Source organism: Lissotriton helveticus, chromosome 3_1 (assembly GCF_964261635.1).
Source record: "Lissotriton helveticus chromosome 3_1, aLisHel1.1, whole genome shotgun sequence".
In the NCBI taxonomy this organism is placed as follows: domain Eukaryota; kingdom Metazoa; phylum Chordata; class Amphibia; order Caudata; family Salamandridae; genus Lissotriton; species Lissotriton helveticus.
The window spans coordinates 92,363,176-92,387,104 of NC_136061.1; the positions used below are offsets into that span (position 1 = coordinate 92,363,176).

The 23,929-nt window shown below is 45.1% G+C and overlaps 1 protein-coding gene and 1 long non-coding RNA gene across 3 annotated transcripts in view; one reads left to right on the forward strand and one right to left on the reverse strand.

The window, feature by feature from the left end:
* The window catches only part of MNT (MAX network transcriptional repressor), a 183,659-nt gene that overhangs the window by 56,255 nt on the left and 103,475 nt on the right, over positions 1–23,929 (reverse strand). Inside the window, exons 3-4 of one of the 2 annotated variants that reach the window (XM_078679303.1) lie at positions 5,863–5,904; positions 2,033–2,144 (exon numbers count right to left, since the gene is read on the reverse strand). In XM_078679303.1, coding sequence (XP_078535429.1) covers positions 2,033–2,144; positions 5,863–5,904 — 154 coding nt within the window. The remainder of the gene's footprint in view (positions 1–2,032; positions 2,145–5,862; positions 5,905–23,929) is intronic. The other variant, XM_078679304.1, reaches the window with a different exon arrangement.
* The window catches only part of LOC144822148 (uncharacterized), a 175,591-nt gene that overhangs the window by 20,255 nt on the left and 131,407 nt on the right, over positions 1–23,929 (forward strand). The window contains exon 2 of the long non-coding RNA XR_013608567.1: positions 131–261. This is a non-coding gene — a long non-coding RNA (uncharacterized LOC144822148). The remainder of the gene's footprint in view (positions 1–130; positions 262–23,929) is intronic.

Below are 23,929 nucleotides of genomic sequence, written 5' to 3' on the forward strand. Positions count from 1 at the left end.
ACAGGGTCCGAATTGGCAAATGTTAAGTAGAAGGTCAAAATGTTGTTCATAGCAGTGTGCACTTCAGGATGCCCAACCAGCATCTTACATAAACAGACGGCCTGAAACAATTCAGCTTTTCCTTTTCCAGTTAAGCCCCAAGAAGATACGATATGAGTGGACTGAAGACATCATCTGAAGAGACCTCTGAGGGTTTAAAGAGACTTGCTGGAAGCTGGAGAGACAATATCAAGTTGTGTAATCTGCAGAGGCCATGTAGCTGTAAGTTACACCTGGATCAACTGCTTTTCAGAGAGGTCTAGCACGTGCCATTTGCCTATTGTGGGGGGCTGGGTATGGCCGTGGCAGCTCTAAAAAGTGTGTTTTGTGGTAATTATGTTACTGTTGTTGGTAAAATATGGCCTCTTTGATCAAATCAGTCCTGATTCAGATCATTTTTCACTATTAAGACGTCACCGATGCCATGAACATGCTTGATAATGCTGGCTCTGTCTCAGTTTGTTAGTTTGTTTGTAGCCTTCGACATGATCAATAACAAAATCTTGGAAAATCTTGAAGGCGGTCTTAAAGACTGTATGAGTCAAGTTCGTAATTAGTTTGCCCAATACTTAATTAATCGTCTCCATCAGATAAATTACATACACTCACTCTTGAAACCTTCTTTCCTCCAAGATTACATTTTTGCCCCACCTTCTTTATCCTGCAATTTGAATACTTTGAAACCCGGATGGATCTACTACTCTGTTAGCGTAACTCACTCTAATACACATATGATACAAAAATATAACTGAATGGCTCTTAGCCAGATATATATATATATTTTTTAATATTTCTTTTTCTTAGACAGTTTCGACAAAAACACATCAATTGGTTACAGGCAAGCGACTACATCATTTCTCACCATCTTCAATGACTTTCAATACATTTCACAAACATTATATTGAATATATCAAGGGGTTTCGAGAGTTCCAGCGTCAACCTGCTGACAAGGTGCGGTACAAATGTCTCCTCTACAGTGATTCAACGCTCCCCACACCCTTCTCCATTTCCCAGGGCACCCTCTGGCCACATAGCCAGATATTTTTACTCTTAGCAAAGACGTCTAAAAACATGTTTCTACCTGGGCTTGACTCCATATCCTCAATGGCTAACCTGCTCTCACTGAGTAACCCAAACCCCTTTGATTTGTTTCCGACATGAGATTCACCCTACATTTTTAAATAAACGATATGACAAATAATGCATAATACAAACGAAGATGTCGAAGAGAAACATAATCCTATATTATAAAACAGGACCTCAGGACAGAACTGCATTCCGTACCACAAATTAAAAAAAAGGTACCATGACTTAATCATTTTCCTGTTGCCCTTTTAAATTTTGGAATTCCAACCCCCGTGCCAGCCAAAGGAATCCTTCCTGGTCTGCTTTCAACATAGATTTATTTCCAGTGGACAATCCTAGGCAAACTAAGCTTCTATCTATTCTAATGCATTCACCCATTTCGCCCAGTTTCTCCCTCCAAACGTGCCCTTCCTATTTTTATCACTGACGCCAACACTCAATGATCGGTTATCTGTAAATAATGTACATACTATTTTTTATAAACCTCAATGTTAACATTTAAATATACTTTATTTAGTACTTCACTTTTTTTAAGTCAGTGCATTTGATACTCGTGTTCATCCCGCTATGTAACGTGCTTGTGCTATACAATACTACAAACGTAAAAATGTACTGTGTTTGGAGTCAGTTGGAGCTACCAGCCGACTGTAGCGCCTTTCATCGTCTAAATATACTTTAAAACTCCATTATGCTAGTGTTACTTAATTATTTCAGAGGCCCTTTGCTTATTTGTTGCAGATAGGCTGTAGCATTGCAAGACCACAAAAACAGAAAAAAGACGAAGATACGCAGACTTTTAAAGATAAATGGATGAGCTGTTCTTTTCAAATGGGACCTATGTGCGTCCTTGCACAGAATAGTACATATTTAAAGCCATGTCACCAAGTTGGAGTCTTTGCTGCCGTACCTGAATATACCTCAAGGCACTCCGCAAGACACTGAGATTGGACGTTTTCTTGTCGTCCACATTGGGGATGTTCCGCTTTAAGGTCTCAAAGCATTCCTTCAGATGTGCACGTCTGGGGAAGGAACATAAAAACAGATATAAAACGGGTCAATGTCTGAAAGTAGACTAGCAAACCACTATTTAACATACACCATTTACACACGGGGCCAAGTTTAAAGCAACAGTACCACAAAATACTTTTTATCAGATTTGAGGCTTCAAGACTATCTCCCTAGAACGTAACCATGTTTCACATTTCATTACTTTCCATAAATACCCCCGACCCCACCCCCAAAGCGAGTAAAATACCAATGTCCTGCTCGCTGGAACAGATGCGGCAGTGTGGTCCACCGTGTACAACCAGCAGGGGAATTAAGGGGTCAGCTGACAAGGATGAGAATTCCTGTGACCTAATGACTATAACCCCACTAGCCTTAACTGCTCCGAAGTGGATGTCTTTCCGAAAATCAAAAGAAAGTATTGCAGTGGTATAACTGTAGGTACCATGGCAACACGGCTGGTTTGTAAAGCAGCATTTCACGCGTGTAGCAATGCAGGGCGCTCTGCGGTCAGCAGTCGAGCATTAACCCCCGCCCCCACCCTTGAGGTGAAAATGGTTTCATTAGGAACCCGACGGAATCCGTTGCCAGGGTTAAAGGGCAGTGTAATAAAAGCAATGAATGAATGCAGCACGAGAAAGTAAAAAAATAAAATGAGGGGAGGTCTATGTTTTCTTATTGAATAAGAACCCAGGGTTTTAAAATAATGCTATTTCATTTTTATTTTCCCTCTATTGTATGTTTTCTTGGGGGTGGGCTCCCTACAAGAACCTCCGTTCATGACTCTCCTCTGGCCCACGCCACCTTCCCCGTTTCTTGCACTTTACTGCTGACTTCGTCCCGTCTCTCAAAATACCTCCGTTTCTAGCACCTCCACCGACCCTCCAATTCCCATCCCTCTGAACCTCATTTTCCACCAATCAGAGTACCGGAAGAAATAGTATACGTTTCTCACCTCCAGTGCCCAACTATGCAGGGTAAAATCTCTTTAATGTTAAGTTCTATATTTTCGTTGGATTTCCATCGTTATTTTCACAGACGACAGAATGGGGAGATTTGGGTTAAATATATATCTGTGAATACACAGACAGATCTAAAAGGCTTTCCTCACAAGGCTATTCCACACAAGAAGGTTGGAATGCCTACATTGGTTAAAATAATTCTGGTCATCGTTTTGAATCGAGATCTACACATTTCTGTGTAGCAATTTCTGCAGGCTTCTTTAAAAGTCTACATTTGTTCAACTGCCCATTCATTACTTTGCCTGTTTTCTGCATGTATTTAAAGGATTCTGCATATTTTGAATAATCATGGGATTCGTTATTAGCTTGCTTCAATAAAAGAAAATCAGCATATGGGATCCAATGTGCACTCATTCCGCATCGCTCAGCTATGCTGAATTCCAGCACGAGTCACAAAAACACCAACGACTGTCCACAAACACATGCTGTGAGGAATGGAGGAATATTGAATTGATTACTACCCAGTTGTTTATATACACTTATATATGTCGCTGGCCTGTACAGCATAAACCAGTACATATACTATTTTGCGTGTCTCTTTTTCGTTTAGCACACACTGAGAGCTGAAATACTAATAGGAGCTAGGGCTTTAGTATTCGTGACACGGTCTGCGAGGTTGCGATCATCTAGCGTGAGCTGACAAGTCGCCCTAAACCTGTTTAATAGAGTAGAAAATATCTGCTAAGGAACCATGGTAATTGATGAAATCCATTCTACTCTTCCCTTACTCAGGAGCTAGTAATGACAACTGCCCTGCTCTCGCACCCAGGAAACTCGTGGAAGCCATATAACACTCTCCCCACCCTGAGCAGGATAAAGAAAGAAATTATGCACTCTCACTAACCAGGAGAGCGCTTTCTAGCCTCCTATGCCTAAGTCGTCGTTCTTTCCGGCACTCAGACCGTTGGAAAGTCATCATTTGTACTCTCACCCCAAAAATGAGCACTGGGAGGCCCAACCGTATCCTGCTGATTTGCACCAAGTTTATTTTTTACAGGTGCCTTAATTGGAACAGACTTTGGAGACCAGATCTCGTCTACAGTTCAGAGTGTGTGCAGGTAGAGAAAGGGCAGATACGTGGTCACCTGGTCCAGAGGTGGAAAGAAAGACATCATGGACAGCAGAGGGGAAAGAACCAGTTGAGGGCACAACTGGAAAAGGCCCCATCAGTGTGAGGGGCAGAAGAGAAAGAAAAGTTAATGGCTATGAAGCCTGGTTGCACATGAAAAAGTCAGTGAAGAAGGGGTAACTCATCAGATGGTGTTGTGTCTGGATGCTGCAGGAGTTAAAGAGACAGGCAGAACATGTAGGCTTGGTTGTCCGCTTCTGCCACTGCTCAATGTAGAAGGATGCTCTGTATCACTTTTAGTGAACATGGAAGCAACATGATGTGTGTAACCAAGTCACCCTGATTACAACATTTCTATTACAAAGGATTTGAATAACAGATGCCTGAACACAGCAGTATACTGCATTTTTTAAGGAAAAATAACATCTCGACTTCCAGGAAGCCTTTCTTCTCCTTGTGTGGAAACTGTCACTTCAAAACTAATCAAAAACAGAAAACTACTGAGTCCCCATGAAATGGGATGAACAATGTCAAATTTAATGGCAAGTTAAAATCTACAGTTTCTACGCCCCCAACGTGACAAATACAATTTCATTCAGCCCCCCAAAATGCACCTTTTTATAGTCCTATTACAATCTTTACCTAAGAAGCCAGTCAGTCAACCAGTGCTTCATATTTATCAAGCCGGCTAAAGGTGGTCCAATTGATAAAGGTGGTCCAATTGATAAAGGTGGTCCAATTGATAATTTACATACATTCCAAATCACAGGCCGAGATTAGCAGGATGCCATCAGTTGCAGGCTGGCCGACTGCAAAACTCTGTCTCCGGTGGCTGGTGTACTACAAGGCTGGAGTAGTCAGTGATGCGTCTGGTTCTTTCCTCCTTACATGCTTTTAAAAGGTACATGCCTGACAGAAAATCTGCCAGTTTCTTCTGGTCCTGACTGGTCCAGGTCAGAAGGCATGTGTTCTGACTGAGTCTTTTGAAGCCAACAGGTTTGTGTCGCGGAGGTAGATGCCAGGTTAACAAAGATTCTGCACAGCATATTTATATATGCATTTTCATGTCAATAGACACATCAAGGCACCTGTAAATTCATGCTTGTTCCACCATAAGCATGGTTTGTGCACAAAACAGAATCTTAGTCAATCAGGCAGGGTGGCCAACATTAATTTGCTAAATTATTTAGTTGCTAGTTCGAACAAACAAAAACCATCAGCATTGCCCCTTGTTTCTATCTGTTTTCTATTCAGTTCTAGAATAAGATTTAATCTTTTTGGTTAGGTCGTGTCATTTAGTTATTTGCAGCATTTTAACTAAAATAAATTAAGGTGCCACTGTTAGGCTTACCACCAACCACTGTAGCACGGCGGATAAGCACACACCTTATTTATATCCTAATTTCCTTTTGTTCTTTTTTTCCACGGCGGGGTTATAAATGTGGTATTTTTGACAGATTAAATGAACCCAAAACGTTTGTCAAAAAGAACAAAGTCTGAATAGAACAGAAAAGTAGGCAAGCTGACCCATGAGTGGTACTGCTGCTTTAAACACACATGATTTTACAGAGGCTTTTGTTTGTTTAAATTAAGTGTTTTCTAAAGCAGTTAGCAAGAAAAAGTGTCCAGTTTTATACACACCTGTTCTTCTCCAGTTTATTATGCACCTCCCTGGTCCCAGCCCTGCAACCCAAACAAAATAAGACAAACTCAGTGGCCGCTTTCAGGGTCTGCTTCCATTTTGCATTAGTCGTTGCACTGTGAGATGGCAATCCCCAGCCTGAGCATGGCCCTGTGAAGGCACCTGGTGGGAGTGCTTGTACAAATACAAAATTCTTTGAATGAATATAGGATCGGCACCTCCAAAAACGCTATCTTTGAAGAAAAAAAAAGAGTTGTGCAAACACTCCTTCACAAAACTTGTCAAGGCGTTTATTTCATTCCATAAAGCAAGCGGCACCGGACTCGTGTTCAGTTAATAAGCAATTTTTTTTAGAATATTGCTAAGTCAAGAATACCTCAAAGTCTAAAAGTAAACGCAGAAATCAATATCGTTTTCACTTACACCACTGAACACTTTACTCATGTAACTGAAGCATGTAGACAAAAGGACAGGGTGGGATTCAAAAATAGTATTTGGCGTGCGCGCCCACGTTAAGCAAAGCCACATACTTTATTTTGAAACGTAAATATCATTCAAAGCCGTCAATAAGAGGCAAACCTCAGCTTATCGAATAGGTGCAATCACTACTATCTCAAATCGAGCCCCCTCCTCGTACCTCCACCGCTAGATGCTAGCTCACACTATTGACGGTACCCTAAGCACCTGCCTAAATTCAGTGGTCTGGACTCACAACCCAATAACTAAATGAGACTAACATTCATAAACCGAATATAGACACAGAGATGCAGTCTGAAGATAATAGGAATGTGGGTTTCCTATGCAACTGCGGCCATGGTGTGGACACACTAAGCCCCCTCGCCCCAAAAACACCTGGGTCCGAGCATGGGGCCGGGTCATTCCGGAAGACTTTTCTTCCCTTCTCAACACCTCCCTCCCCTCCCTACAGGGCCTTTCCACCCTTTCCCAGGTTGAGGCCATAGACCAATGGCTCTCCGCTGGGAGCGACTCTGTTGCCCCGCTCAAACGTATCACCTCTAAGCGTGATAAAGACGCCAACCGGTGGTTTAACGTAGAGCTTAAAGCCACCAAACTTACTGTGCGTCGCGCGGAGTGGGCTTGGAGGAGAAATTATTGCCCCACTCTAAGACTGGAGTATACTAACATCCTTACCCAGTATAAAAAAGACATCTTGGAGGCCAAAACCGCCTATTTCTCCTCCAAAATCCTTGCCGCAGAGAACCAGCCTAAGGAGATCTTTACGATTGTCCATAACCTGGCATTCTCGGACAGGACATCCCTTAAGCCCGCCCCCTCCGAGGAACTTTGCCATTCCCTCAACAACTACTTCATCAACAAAATTGCGACCATTAAAGCGAACATCCCGCCCTCCTCTCCTTCCTTTGTTGACCCCCAATGTCCCCCTCCCAAAGGACAACTCACTACCCTCCCCCCCCATATCTAGGGAAGCCCTGTCCTCCCTAGTACCTCTGGTTAAATCTGGCTCTCCACTTGACCCTTGTCCCGCTCACATTCTTCGCCACATCTTTGTTACCTGTCAAGACCCCCCCTCTTCATCTCCTCAACAGTTCACTCACTCAAGGTGTTGTTCCACCTCCGTTGAAGTCCGCGGTTATTGTACCGATTCTGAAAAAACCTGGGGCAGACCCCTCTGTCCCTGCCAATTTCCGCCCCATTTCGCTCCTACCGTTCCTGGCAAAGGTGCTCGAGCGCCATGTCACCGGCGCTCTGAGATCCTTTGTAGAGACTCATGGAGCTCTCGCTCCTCGCCAGGCCGGTTTTCGCCCCGCACACTCCACGGAGTCCGTTGTCCTCTCGGTCTTAGACAACCTCAGGGAGGGTATGGATACCAACCAGCGCCAGGCCTTAGTGCTCCTCGATCTCTCAGCCGCCTTTCACACGGTGGATCATTCCATCTTGCTTTCCCGTGTCAGGGCGGCGGGGATCCGGGGGACTGCTCTGGTCTGGCTATCCTCCTTCCTGAGTGACCGCACCCAGGCCGTCCGCCTGGGTGATTTCACAGCGGACGTCCGAAAAGTTCAGTGCGGGGTCCCCCAAGGCTCCTCTCTTTCCCCCCTCCTGTTTAATCTCTTTGTTGCCCCTCTTATTTTTTCTCTTCAACAGATGGTGGTCGCCGCATTTAATTATGCGGATGACCTCCAGCTTGTTTTCAACATCTCCTCTTCTCCCTCTTCTGTTCTTAACTTCCAAACTGTCATGCTCCATATCCGGGACTGGATGAACCACAACCATCTTAAACTCAACCCCGATAAGACCGAGCTGGTGTTGACGGGTGGTTCATCCAGCCCCTGGTCCTCCCTTTTCTGGCCCACCTCTCTTGGTCCCTCTCCCGAACCCACTTCCTCTGTCAAAACCCTTGGCATAAAACTTAACTCTCAACTCACCCTCCACTCCCAGGTTAGCTCTGTGGTATCTTCCTCTTTTCTTTCACTGCGCACTATACGCAGGGTGTCCCGTTTCTTCACTTTTTCTGCCCTTAAACTCATCATCTTAGCCATGGTGGTGTCCCGCCTGGACTACGGCAACGCCCTTTATGCAGGTATCCCTGCATACAGTCTACGGCGTCTGCAGCAGATACAAAACCAGGCGGCCCGCCTGGTATTCAATCTCCCTAAATTTCACCGTTCCTACCCCCTCCTGAAAACCCTACACTGGCTCCCTGTGCGAGCCCGGATCCAATTCAAGCTCGCCTCCATCACCTTTTTGGCCCGATTGGGCCTGGCACCAGCATTCATCTCCTCCGAGATCACCCACTATGTACCCACCAGGGAACTTCGTTCGTCCTCTCAGTCCCTCCTCACCATCCCACGCTACCTTGGTAGATCCTCGGGCCTTTTTTATTGACTCCAACACTGGGGATGGCTGTTGTATAACTCCTTCTCCTATGCCAGTACTATCCTGTGGCCTACTTAACGTTCGGTCGCTTGTTAAGCACCATGTGGAAATCGCTCTTCTGATTGAGTCCTCTCAGTTAGACGTTCTTTTCGTCACTGAAACGTGGACCAATTCAGACTGCGCAGTGGAACTTGGGTGGGCCTGTCCCTTGGGCTATCGCATTAAACACTCCCCTCGAACTAAGGGGAGGGGGGGCGGTATTAGATGTATATACAGGGAGTCAATCTTCATCTTACAGTTGGAGGTACAGGATGTACCAGGGTTTGAGATCATGGGCTTTTCCATCACAGCCCAGAGTGGTACTCTGTTAACCGGACTGCTGTGTTACAGGCCACCCGCCTCAACCACCACGGCCATTCAGTCACTGATTGACCTTATTTATGACCTCTCAAACTCTCACACTAGGCTAGTAGTGTTGGGGGACTTTAACCTCTGGCCGTCGGGCCCTCAAGACCTGGCATATAGAGAGCTCTGCCAAGCTTGCATTAATATACAACTTGCACAGCTGGTTTTAGTACCTACACACATCAAAGGGCATATTTTAGATCTTGTATTTGCCGACAAAGACCTGGTGACAGTAGGGGAGGTCGAGAATCAATGCTGGACGGATCACACTCTGGTCCCATTCTCTATTTCCCTGCCCGGGCCATTAAGGACAAATGAGCCAGGTGCTACTAAGTTTGGTAGGCAATGGACTCGTCTATTGAAACATCCGACTAGACCGAATCTGCTGCCTGGCCCATTCATGGTGAAAGAGTGTGGAAAAAAGCTACCAGGCTCTCTGCCAGCAGATTGAGATATCTCTGAACGTCTTGGCCCCACTGAGGAAAGTGAGGGATAGACCCAGAAGAACTAATGCCTGGTTTACTGAGGAGCTTGGACAGTACAGGCTCCGATGTAAGCAGGCGGAACGATTCTGGAGAAGGGACTATAGGGAGGCTGATAGGATAATCTACAAAGCCGCCTTACTGGAATATAAGGTCCAGCTAAAGAAAGCCAAGGTTCAATTCTTGGTAGACATGCTGGCCAAGGCCCCTAATAAATCGCAGGCTTTGTTCAAGGCGGTTGATAATCTAGCTAACCCGCCATGCACTGTACCGGCTATCCCCGTCTCCCAGGAACTGTGCGACGCCGTGGCTCTGGCGTTTGAGGATAAGATTAAGAAAATCTTGAATGGGCTGCAGACGGGCGGCTCGTCCACTGCCCCCCCGCCTCCTCCTGCAGAACCCCACTCTCTGGAGACTCAGCTATCCTGTTTTCCTTGCCCTTCTTTGGAGGAGTTCGGTGCCTTGGCAAATGGTGTGTCCTCAGGATCGCCTTTGGATCCTATACCCCATAAGATCTGGAAGGCATTTCAAACAGAGTTGTTTCCTCCGCTCCATGCCATTTGTTGCCAGTCACTGAATACAGCAACAGTGCCAGATAGTTGGAAGATGGCAACTGTCACACCATTGCTTAAAAAGGCCACTTTGGACCCTTTGAGCCCGGCCAACTATAGGCCTATTTCGCTCCTTCCTTTTAATATTAAGGTGGTAGAGAAGTGGGTCACAAAAATACTGTCCAACTTTCTGGAAAGCAACGCTGGCCTGGATGTGTCACAGTTCGGCTTTAGGCCAGCTCATGGCACAGAGAATGCGTTGGTTGCCGTGCTGGACGATCTTCGAACGCGGGTCGACATGGGAAAGTCAGCATTTCTAGTGCTGCTTGACATGTCGGCCGCGTTCGACACGGTAAACCATGCAGTACTACTGGACTGCCTCCGGAGTGTAGGAGTCACTGACCTGGCTCTGAGATGGATAACATCCTATCTCAGCGACAGGCAGCAGGCAGTAGCATTACCACCTTTTCGCTCCGCCGTGCAGCATGTGACTCAGGGTGTTCCACAAGGATCGGCGATTAGTCCGATCTTGTTTAATCTATACTTACGCCCCCTGGTTGCCCTGGTAAAGTCGTTCGGCATTTCTGTCATCAATTATGCCGACGACACCCAATTGATATTTTCATTTGAGGGTACCAGGGCAATATCGAGTGACATTTTCCATCGCTGCATGTCGGCTACTGCGGAATGGCTACGAGTCAACTCGCTCCAATTCAATGGCTCCAAAACAGAGGTCCTCCATTGCTCTTTAGATCGAACCCCCCGCCCGCTCCCGGATGATTTCTGGCCGACATCTATTCCTGGTACGGTGGAGGCGGCCAAATCGGCCCGAAACCTGGGAGTAATATTCGAGCCCAATCTGCAGCTTGATGCCTCGGTGAATAGAACTATAGCGGGGTGTATGGGCGTACTTCGTGCCCTACGTAAGATCCTACCACTTCTTCCTGAAGAGGTAAGGGCAGAAGTAGTGCGCAGTTCTATTCTTAGTCGATTAGATTACTGCAATGCACTACTTCTGGGAGCCCCTAAAACACTGATCCGTAAGCTGCAGAGGGTTCAAAATATGGCAGCTAAATTGGCCCTATCCCGCCCTCGCTCTGCCTCTTCTTCGGGTGCTCTAGCAGACCTTCACTGGCTGCCCATCCAAGAGAGAATTTGTTTCAAGGCTCTCTGTCTTGTCTTTAAGTCTTTGCATAGACAGGGGCCAATTTTGCTTCAAAACCTTTTCTCCTGGTATTGTGCTGCCAGACCTTTAAGATCTGCCTCGGTGTTTCTAGTCACAGTTCCCAGGGTCAATAGAGTGAGGATGGGTGGCCGCGCTTTTAGTTTTGCGGCTGCGACACTCTGGAACTCTCTCCCGCTGGCGCTGAGGGGTGTACAAGATCTTACCTCTTTTAGAAAGAATCTTAAAACCTTTCTATTTCCTAAAACTTAGGTAGTTATAGCTCGCCAGCAGGACAATTGCAGTCTCAGCGTCAGGATACCCTTGGGGTGACAGTCGCGCTTAATAAGTAAATAAAACATAAACATAAACATAAACAGAAGTGGGGAGGTTCGAAATTTGCCACCCTTGCCCCTACACTCTGGAATTCCCTCCCCCTAGAACTCCGCACCATCACCCTCTACTCTCAATTTCGTAAACATCTCAAGACCCATCTGTTCACTAAGTCTTTCGACTAAATCCTCATCAGCTCTCCCCGTCTTTTTAGCCCTGGACCCTGTTAGTTCTAGCGCCAAGAAACCGCAGGTGTATGAGCGCTCTATAAATATTTTAAAACTCAAACTCAAACTCTTGGGCTGGCCACCTTTGCCTCTAAAAGGCTTTCTTGAACCCAATAAAATAATTCGGTAGTTTTGCTTATGTCCGGTTACTGAGTTGGTGCTCTGTGAATTTCAGTCTGTGCTTAAAGAATGCAATTAACTGGATTCCATACTGAGTGAGGGGAACAGTGTGACCACTATAGAGGTACTGTGAGAATAAGAACCCGAACTATGTCGATACTGTGTGCATTTACGAAATAATAATACGGCCCAAGAGGATAATTATCAATCCATTAACAAAACAATGTCAACTAAGTATGTGGCATGCTTGAATCTCAACTGGTATAGGCACGGGTGACTACAATCGTGTATATAGTATTGGTGTTGTGACTTGTGTACAAGTGGCTAATCAGGTAAAGGTGAGCAGATATCATTCAGTGTGAAATTGTAGGATATTTATTTATAAACTGTACCTAGGCAAGCCACCAAATCGGGACTCTCCCAGCCAGCCAGCTACCATATCATGCAACTGACACCTCCCACCTGGCCAGTGTAATTTCTTTTCAGTTCTACTGTGCTCTCCCGCGGAACTAGCCCCATACCTGTAAGCATGGGGCTGGTTGTGCCTCCAAACATGGCTACCCATCCATTAAAATAGGTACAATGGCAATGAAAACTTGAACACTCTGCACTTTTAAATCCAAGAACATTGTTGAAGTTCAGTGGTACACTCCTAGAACCCAGATGTAGGACTGGTAGAAGTCTGCGCGTTCCACCTTGAATGATTTGCTCGGGTTCAACATAATGAGAAGTTGAAGGTAGATGAATGGAAACCTTCCATCTGTTGATCACTAATCGAGCTGGATAAACTCTGAGCGATCATTAAAAGTGGAAACGTCTCTCTATTTCCTGCTCTGGGAGTTTCTGCATTTCGAACAGTCTTAAGTGAATAGGTATCTCTAAAGTGTACAGGGAAGTAGGAGAGGTGGTCTGAACACCTGACTGACAAAAGACAGAATTGCAGCGTACTGTGCAATCTCTCTCAAGGCCTGAAAGCCATTCCACACTTTTTTGGTGCTTTTCCTAGACTTAAAGAGCAAATTAAATCATACTTATAGTAAAAAAATAACTTATTGCCTATTATCACAACCCACAAAAAGGTGGTACAAGTTGCAAAGACAGAAAAACATACAATGCCTGCAAAACAGGCTAAAAAAGGGAGGAGCAGGTACCACTTGAATATGGGAGAAAAGATGAACCAATCTTAAAAAACACATCCAAACGTATCCCTGTTTGCTTTTGTAATTATTACTGTGACCCCAATCTGAAGGATGGACATAAGGTGACATCCACTGTAGCATTTTCAATGTTGCAACTGTTACCCATATATTCTTAGTTTGTCCGTCTTCCCTATTTCTTTCCTTTCATCCTCTGCATGCCTCCTCTCACTGAGCACAATCTCTAGTATTGTATTTTTGCATACTGCCCACAACACATTTACATTACGACCTCTGAAACTCAACCCCCTGCAACCTAGATCACCTATTAATCCCACTAACCACCTGCATGAGATCACATACACACCCCTGCCCACTAATGATTACAACTAAGTCATATTCATTTAATCCACCACAAAGCAACTGGAGTGAATGCATGGAACTGTTATCTTAAACTCACGAAACGAATCTCAATAGCCAACAATAACCAAGAATACTGGGCTAAACCCGATCTTGGGTTTCGGCGCAGATTGCTGTATGGTGTAAAGTGCCTCAAAGCCTCCACAAGGGTAGCAAGTGCTATATAAATGCAATTACAGTTAGTAATAGCAGAACATATATAATTAGAGATGGGTAACGGTGAATTGCGGGGATGTTTTTACCAAGTGGTCTGAGTGACATCAAATAGACAAAGAGAGTGATGCTTGAGTTGTCTATGATATCACTCAGAACCCGGAGGTGAATAATATTCCCCTTAATTCACTTTTTAACCCATCAATACTTTTATGGTATCATTGGCCCCAAAATGACCTTCCCCCTGGCAGCAGGGGCAGAGCAAATATTAATTAAAATAATTGTATTTTTATATACCATTCACACTACCAAGTTGTAGCTTCAGAGTTCTCCTAACAGTGGGGTTACAGGGATTAAAGTGGAGGCACACGAGTGAAAACAGACTGCTTTGTTTTTAGTTATTTGCAGTAGGTTCCAAAGTTTCTCTAGATGCAAAATATCAAAATAAGATGAATACCTTAAGAAATCAGGGATATTTACTCAAAAATGATATTGGACCAACTAGAGCAATATCGTGGTTTAGGAGTCTGTCCATAGGCATTTGGTTGGGAGGTATAGGATCACTTTTTAAACAATATAGTCAAGAGTAAGAGTCATGCAGGGCTTTAGATTTTAGTATTTTAAATAAAAATTTGTTACCAGAATTCGCAGCAGGATTGATGCTTTGTGATCATTACAAGTGGAGTATGAATCAGGTTGTGCAGTTCTTTGATGCCAAAGTCTGACTAACATCTTGGAAGGGAGATACCAATCGTAGCACTTAGTCCCGAAGGACCATGCAGCTCAATAAAGCACAGCTGCACATATGTGGAACAATGCCTTGTGGCACACACTGTCGACCTGCTGGAAAAATGACAGGTCTTCATGTGCTGCACATTTATTGGTCAAGAGCATGTGGTGGAGAAGTCTCCACATAGTAGTGGATGTATTCAGACACAGTTGCTGCACATCCAGTGCTAAATGTTGTGAGGCAGCCACAGATTAATGTCTATCCACTTGCTCTTCTAAGATGGATATTGGAATCTACAGATGAACCCCGTACATTTAACAGCAAATGATGCGACTGACTAGGACCAGAATTAACAGTGGTCTATGGACTTTGAATGGGGAAGGGACAGCAGAGTCCACACTGGGTGCCACAGGAAGGATAATGTTACTTACCCAGTAAGCATCGGTTCTTGCCATGTAGAACTGTAGATTCACAGGCTTTGCATACTCCTGCCATCTAGTGTTGGGTCCAGATGTTTGCAAGTTGCTTTTCTTCAAAGAAGTCTTTCCAGGCATGAGGTAGGTGACTCCTCCTTTCGGTGATAGTGCGCATGGGCAACGACTCCATTGTTAGATTTTTTTTTTACGCAGAGGGTGAAAATGGAGTTAGTAAGGTAGAATAGAGATATCCATGACTATGTATGTAAAGTAAGAAAATTGCAACAGGTATAGGTACCCGGGGAGGTGGGAGGGCGCATGTGAATCTACAGTTCTACATGCCAAGAACAGATGGTTACTGGGTAAGTAACATTATCCGTTCGAGGCATGTGAGCTGTAGATCACAAGCTTTGTATAGACTATACAGCAGTAAACTCCCAAAACAGTGGCAAACCTGTAGCTGTTGCCGTTGTTTGAAAAAGTGTTTTGAGTAATGCCTGGCATACATTAGCTTGCTGCCTCGCTAACACATCTACACAATAGTGCTTGGTGAATGTGTGCGGTGTAGACCATGTTCTCTCGTAGGGGATTTTCATGTATAGTCATACGCGATTAATAGTCCCGCCCATGTGCAGGGAACCCTGGAGCACTTTATTCAGATATGTTCTTAAGTGATGAAGTACGTCTTTCTTCGGGAAGACCTTGAAAAAGTACCTTAAGAATGTCATAATGCAGCCTAGAGTAAGTTCCACAGAGGTCAGAGTTCTTCATCTTGTAATGGCAAAATAAGTGACAGCGAGAATATATGTTCTCAGAATATGTTTTTTTTGTAATAGCAAGGAAAAAGAACCTTCAGAAAGCCTTTTGCTATATATAGAAAGATATGAAGAAGTGCCTGACCCTAGGCTGCCATTATAAGTATAGAAAAAGAAAAACTGTGCCTTTAAGAGCAGGGAGATAACCAATATCCCATCCTGCTCTGCCAGAGGAAGTAATCTCAGTTCTTTTTCTGGCTCGTTCTGACAGGACCCATGGAGCATTGAACTCTACCTCTTTAGTTTTTTTTTTCTCCAATTCAACTCTTCAAATTTCATTGCTTTTTGCTACACTTAAAGTCTTTTGTCCTTCTCTGTGAAGCAAAGTGTTTTTTTCTCGGAGGAAAAAGGCCTTTTTCTTTTTCATAATGCCATCTCTTTTCGACAAATGCCCTAGATGTGGCAGAAAAAAAGCTGTGTTTACCTTCCTCTCATCTTCCTAGGTCCTTTGACATCTGAAAGTTCTCCGCCAGACATACTCTGCGTGACAGGGAAAAGATTTGCCTGCAGGGAAGAGAAAAGAGAAGAAAATACCAGGTAACCAGAGGGACCTCTGAGCGAAGGGGAAGAAAATGTCCCTCCACAGCTTTATCTCAACCCCCAGTGTCCCAGTCGAGGACTTCGATGTTGAAAGGAGGTACGGCGTGACATGTTCGCCATCATTGACGGGCTCGACGTCGAAGAAGCGCCGACGCTCCATGTCGATGACTACTAGAACGATATTGAGAGCCACTTCACACCGTCGAGACAGGTGACGATGTGAAGGGGATACTGTCTTTCCGAAGCGGAGAGATAGAAGATTGACGTCGACAATGAAATGTCGACGCTGTGATTGGTCGACTCCGAGAACTCGTTCTTTGTCGAGTGGTCGACATCGAGGAGCAGAGCTTCGTCAAAAAGTCGACGGCAAAGACAGACGTTGCAGGGATCATCGACGTCGAGGCGAGGAAAGGCATCTAAAAGAATGAGAATCTACTCCTCATCGGACTGACTCCAGATCTCTTTCATTGGTGGAGATACCTGAATCTTCCACCCTAGCTTCACCTGCACACGTTCCTTCAGGGACGCCTATTCCGGCTTTGCCTTCTCCGCCTCAGCTTCCAGTAGCTCAGCTTCCGGTGACTCCAATAATACCAGCACCGGTTCCTCTTGCTCCTGCGGTACCTCGGACCAGACCGGCTCCTAGAAGATCATGTTCGAGATCGCACCGTCGATCTCGACATGGGCACTCACGATCCTCCACTTGATCACGACATTCACTTCACCACTGTTACCGCAGGTCCAGATCACGTTCATGCCATCATCACCATAGAGACACGTCTTCCTTTACCAGAGACTACTCTCCTACATTGTCCGATTCACCACAACCTCGGTCGTCTCCAATTGATGACATTAATACCTTTCAGGAGGTCCTGGTTCGTGGTGCACCTAAACTGAACATTCCTGTGGCGACATCTACTCTATCAACGTCTGTTATTTTTTTTAAACACTCCATAACGCACAGCGTATAGACCACTACTTCATCTAGTATCCGGCCTGCTCAATCCAGCCATGGAGTTGTTCCTCACGCCGCCGCCGGCAAAATCTGCACCGTCAAGGATCATCAAAAAGTACCACCCACCTGAACAGGATCCTCTGTTCTTAAGGTCTGGATTCTGGATGCGGCCCAATTTGGCTTCAGACCGGCCCATGGCCCAATTTGGCTTCAGACTGGCCCATGGTACCGAGACCGCATTGGTCACCGTGTTGGACGACCTACGGATGCGTGTCGACAGGGGCAAGGCAGCATTTCTGGTGCTGCTTGACATGTCGGCCGCGTTCGACACGGTAGACCATGAAGTTCTACTCGGCCGTCTTCGAAAAGTGGGAGTGAGCGGTCTGGCTCTAAACTGGCTCAGATCCTATCTTGATAACAGACAACAAGCTGTGGCACTTCCACCCTTTCGATCATCCACACGACTGGTGAATCAAGGAGTCCCTCAAGGGTCGGCGATTAGCCCGATCCTTTTTAACCTATATCTCTGACCTCTGGTTGAACTGATAAAGTCATTCGGCATATCAGTCATTAATTATGCCAATGACACTCAGTTGATCTTTTCATTTGAAGGATCAGAGATAATATCGAGGGACACTTTTCACCGTTGTATGTCGGCTACAGCAGCCTGGTTGCGAGCCAACTCACTCCAATTTAATGGATCAAAAACGGAGGTGCTCCACTGTTCTTCAAGACCGTCTTCCACGCGTATTACCGGACGATTTCTGGCCGACTTCCATCCCGGGTTCGGTGGAAGCTGCAGAATCGGCTCGCAATTTAGGAGTTCTGTTTGAACCCAATTTGCAGCTCGATGCTTCTGTAAATAGGACAGCAACATGTATGGGCCTGCTTCGCGCCCTACGTAAAATTCTGCCAATCTTTCCCCGAGGAGCCAGAGCCGAGGTAGTGCGTAGTTCCATCCTCAGTAGGTTAGACTACTGTAACGCACTACTTCTGGGAGCTCCCAAGACCTTGATCCTAAAGTTGCAAAGGATTCAGAATATGGCCGCTAAACTGGCTTTGTCTCGAACACGGTCCGCTTCTTCATCTACAGCTCTAGCTGACCTTCATTAGCTACCGATCCAGCAGAGGATCGCTTTTAAAGCTCTTTGTCTTGTGTTTAGGGCTCTGCACGGACTAGGACCGATACCACTTCAAAACCTTTTTTCCTGGTATCAAGCAGCCAGACCTTTAAGATCCTCCTCTGCGTTCCTGGTGAGGATCCCCAGGATAAACAGAGTGAGGATGGGCGGCCGCGCTTTTAGTTTTACGGCCGCCACATTATGGAATACTTTACCTCTGGCTTTGAGAAGTAGCCATGATCTGTCCACGTTTAAGAGAGATCTTAAAACCCACCTGTTTCCTAGAGTAATGTAGCCTATTTTTGTTGATTGGATATGGTCTCAGCGCCAGGATACCCTTCTGGGTGACAGCCGCGCTTAACAAGCATTAAATACATACATACATACATACAGGTCTGATCCTCCTCCTGATTCAGTGGTAATTCTGGCTGCACGAAAGTCTCACGCTACTTCTCCATCTGCAACATCTCACCCGATAAGGAAAGCAAAAAGATAGATTCACCAGGAAGCAAGATCTGCAACACAGCCGCTACATCTATGAAAGCAGCAAGTGCCACGGCCCTTTTAGGACGTTATGATCGCTCCTTGTGAGACTCAATCTTGCACTTCACAGACCACCTCCCTAAAGAACATAGGCAAGATTTCCTAGAAACAGTGCAAGAGGGCGCGATGGTCTCTAACCAAATAATCAGCGCAGCTGCAGACTCCTCGCTCCTGGCTGCTCATGGCTACTGCCATGGAATATCCCTATGTTGCCATGCATGGCTGCGCTAAACGTCTCTGAAGCTGGACGCCCAATTGCGACTACAAAACTTACCATTTTCTGGCTCCACTCTTTTCGGTTCACACGCTGGCGACGAGATGTAACGTATGAAAACAGAGATGGATACCTTAAAAGCGGCGGGTAGGCGGAAGCATTGTAAACAAGCAGGGCGGAACGAGATCCAGACCTCACGTATGAAAACAGAGATGGATACCTTAAAAGCGGCGGGACTAAAGAAATCAAAAGAACAGCGATGCTCTTTTCACGGCCGCACCAACATCGCAAAGCTCTAAGAGGTCGTAACTCCCAACTTAATGAATCAAGGACGACGACAACCTGCTGCACCAAACCCATGAATCCTCACTTCCCTCTCTTCTGTTACCCATTCCGGTAGGCGGAAGCATTGTAAAAAAGCTGGGCGGAACGAGATCCAGACCTCTGTCGCAAGAAGCCCATTCAATTTGGCATTGGCTTATTGCCAGGAAACGAACACTAGTGGCGGCTCACCTTCCAGGGGACCAGAACATCCAGGAAGACTCACTCAGCAGGGTTCTCGACGACACCCACGAGTGGGTTCTGAACGTAGAATTCGTGGAAAGTATTTTCAGTTTGTGGAAAACATCTTTTATAGACCTGTTCGCCACAAAAGAAAAAAAAAAATGCCATGACTTCGCCTCCAGATTTTACCATCCACAGTCTTCGGTGAATGCCCTATGGATCGACTGGTCGAACAAATTTCTTTAGGCTTTTCCTCCAATTCCTTTAATACCGACAGTCCTGCAGAAACTGGCGTCCACAACAGCCCAGATGATACTCATTGCTCCAGAATGGCAGAGACAACTCTGTTTCCCAGACCGTCTTCACCTTCACCGGTCTATCCGTACACATCTCAGGTTACCTTGCAGACCAGATCTCCCCACACAGTTCGAAGGCCAACTACTACCCCCAGCCTGTCATCCTTGAGTTTGGCAGGAGGGCTCCTGAGATAATTCAGTTTGGTCATTTAAAACTGTCTCAGGATAGTATGAACATCCTAAAGGAAGCCAAGCGACCACGACACGAACAGCTTATGCCCTTAAATGGAAGCAATTCTGTATTTGGTGCTCTTCTAACCAGTTCGATTCCACTTCCTGCCAGGAAGAAGCTATTTTTCTCTTTTTATTGTCTCTTGCCAATCCGGGCCACCAATACTCTTCAATAAAAGTCCATCTTTGTACTCTTACAGCATTTAGGAAATGTCCTTCACAAATCTCTGTCTTTACACTTCCGGTCATTAAGGACTTCCAAGAGGGGTTAAAGAAGGGTTTTCCTCCCTTTAGACACCCTTCCCCTCCATGGGAGCTGAACATAGTACTGTCTCGTCTCATGCTTCCTCCCTTTGAGCCCATCCATGAAGCTTCATTACAGCATCTCACATGGAAAACCCCTTTCTAGTGGCCATTACATCAGTGAGGAGAGTTAGTGAGATGCAGGCTCTTTGCACTCATGAGCCTTACACCATGTTCCATTCCTCTAAGGTAGTGTTATGCAGACATCTTAAGTTTCTCCCTAAAGTGGTCTCAGATTTCCACGTGAATCAAACCATTGCTTTTCCCACGCTCTTTCCTAACCCTTCTTCTCCAGCGGAGAGGTCTCTCCATTCGCTGGCGTTAAGAGTGTATTAAAATTCTATTTGGAAAAGACTAAAGCCATTCGTAGTTCTTAACAATTGTTCATCAATTATGGTCCAGTCCACACAGGGTTGGCGACTTATAAACAATCAATCTCTAGGTGGATTGTTTCTTGCATGCTCTGCTGCTGTCAACTTGCCAATAAACCCCTTTCTGGTAGGCCCAAAGCTCACGCTACCAGGGGTAAGGCAGCTACTGCTGCCCTTATGAAGAATATTCCTTTAACAGATATCTGTAAGGCAGCGACATGGAGGTCTATCCCTACATTCACTAAGCATTACTGCCTTGACGCAGATGCCAGAGTGGATGCACCAGTAGGTCAGGCATCCCTCAGGGATCTTTTTTCTTAACAGGGCTTCACATTTGGTACTTTTCTGTCCACTCCGCCGCCTAAGGGGGGTTGAGCTGGCTACTCTATTCATCGATTATGTCTATACATGGATGGAAATCCCCTACGAGAGAAGGTATAGAGTCTTACATGTAATTCTAGTTCTCTCGTAGGGATATTTCCATGATAGTCATAAGCAGCCTTCCCTCCTACCCGGTGGAGTCGACACATTATCTCATGGTCAGTCTACTTTCAGGTGTCTTAGCCTTCAAAAAGAACCAAGGTAACTGCCTCTGGCTGAGCATGTGATATTGGTGGTGTCTCTGCTCTTAAATGCACTGTTTTTCTTTTTCCATACTTATAATGGCAGCCTATGCGCTACAGGGTCAGGCACTTCTTCATTTCTTTCTATTCATAGCAAAAGGCTTTGTGAAGGTTCTTTTTCTTTGCTAATACAAAAAAAGACATTCTGAGAACATATATTCTCACAGTCACTTCTTTTGCCATTACAAGATGAAGAACTCTGACCCCTGTGGCCTTACCGTAGGCTGCATTATGATATTCTTAAGTGACTTTTTCAAGGCCTTCCCAAAGAAAGGCGAACTTCATCACTTTAGAACATATCTGGATAAAGTGTTCCGGGGTCCCCGAAGCCGGGCGGGACTATTCATCGCTTATGACTATCATGGAAATACCCATGCGAGAGAACTAGAATTACAGGTGGGAAACAATACCTTGCTGCCTTACAGATGTCAGCTAGGGGAATATTCCCCAAGAAAGCCTTAGTAGCCCCTATTTTGCGGGTGAAATGCGCTCTAGGGGCTATTGTCAAGGTTCTTTTTGCTTTCACATAACATGTTTGAATACATTTCACAATCCATCTTGCAATACCTTATTTAGAAATGGGATTGCCTTTGTGTGGTGGCAAAAAAGCAACAAAGAGCTGTTTTGTCTCATGAAAATCTTTTGTTCTTTCTACATAATATAGTAGAGCTTTTCTAACATTTAGTGTGTGTAGTGTTCGTTGTGCTACAGAATCAGGTTGAGGAAAAAGAACACGGGTAACTCGATAGGTTGATTGATGTGAAAAGCAGAAACCACTTTAGGAAGAATTTTGGGATTGGGTCGAAGAACCACTTTGTCTTTGTGAAGTTGAAAGAACGTCTCTTGAATAGTTAGTGTCAGGAGTTCACCAACTCTCCTTAAGGAAGTGATTGCAATAAGAAATACAGCCTTCCATGAGAGAAATTGTAGTGGACACTTGTGCATTGGTTCAAAAGGTGGACCCATTAGCCTCGTAAGGACTATGTTCAAGTTCAAAACTGGTGCAGGTGGAGCGCTTGGTGATATTACTCTTTTTAGTCCTTCTATAAAGGCTTTACATCACTGGTACTCTGAATAGAGATGAGTGTTGTCTGTTTTTGTAAGTATGCAGCTCTGCTGCTAAATGCAATCGAATGGATGTGTAGGCTAATCCAGAATGCTGTAAGTGTAAGAGATAACAGATGATGTTTTGCACTGAAGCATCAATGGGATTGATATGGTTATTGTTACAGTATATAACAAACCGTTTCCACTTTTGCTGCATAACATGCCCTAGTAGTAGGTTTCCTAGCCTCCTTTAGAGTATTCATACAGTCTGGTGGTATGTGAAATAGCCAAACTCTATGACTTCAGGAGCCAAATCGCTAGGTTGAGTTCCTTGGGATTTGGATGTCTGATTTCTCCATGGCTCTGAGATGCAGCTTTTGACGTGCCCATGTGGAAGCTATGAGAATGAGTTTGAGGGATAAATGTATGTGCTTCCAAACTACCAGCGGAATGAGTGGGAGAAGCAGAAAAGCATAAGCAAATATCGCTGACCAGTTCATCCATAGGACATTGCCTTTGGAGAGCGGGTGTGGGAACCTGGAGGCGAACTTGGGCATTTTGAGCTGTGGCAAACAGGTCCAAGTGAGGAAATCCCCATTCCTGAAAGTAGGGTAGAAGAATGTGGGGAGGAAGTTCCCACTCGTGGATTTGCTGTCTCGGTCTACTGAGAAGGTCTGCAATTTGATTGTTTACTCCTAAAAGATTTTCTGCTAGGAGATAAATTTTGTGATGTATTGCCCATTCTCAAATGGCTTGTGCTAGGCGTGACTGTTGGAGAGTGTGCCCCCATCTGTTCATGTATAAAGTACATAGCTGTCATGTTGTCTGTGCGGACTAAGAATGTTTTGCCTATTAGATGAGTTTGAAAGGCTTTGAGCACTAGAAACAGTGATAGTAGCTCTAGGTGATTTATATGGAGGCACTTGTACATAGAGTCCATAATCCTTGGATTGTGTGACTTTGTAGATGAGCACCCCAACCAGTGAGCGATGCGTCTGCTGTTAGCACGGTCTGTGGAACAGGGTCGAGAAATGTCTGCCCTTTGGATAAGTTTTGTGGGTTCCACTACTGCAGAGAGAGAGAGGTGCAGCCATCTACCAACAATAGATCGGTCAACTGACCCTCTGGTTCCACTGACTTGCTAAGTATTCTTGAAGGGGGCGCGTGGCGAACAATTAAAATGCAAGACACCATCATTCCTAGCAATTGCATGAATACTTTTGCTGGTAATGATTGGTTAGGCTAAAATTCAGTGAGAAGGGACTAAATACTGTGAATCCTGGCTGTATTGGGAGAGGCTAGAGCTTTCTGAGCATCTATTGTGGCTCCTAGATAAGTTTGTGTGTTGGAAGGTTGTATATGAGATTTCAACAGTTACTTTAAACCCTAGTTGGTGAAGTAAGTGAATTGTGGATTTAGTGTGTTGGAGACACATTTGCTAAGTGCTCGCTTTGATGAGCCAGACAACCAGGTATGGGAAGACATGGATGTGTTGTCTTCTCAGATGTGCTG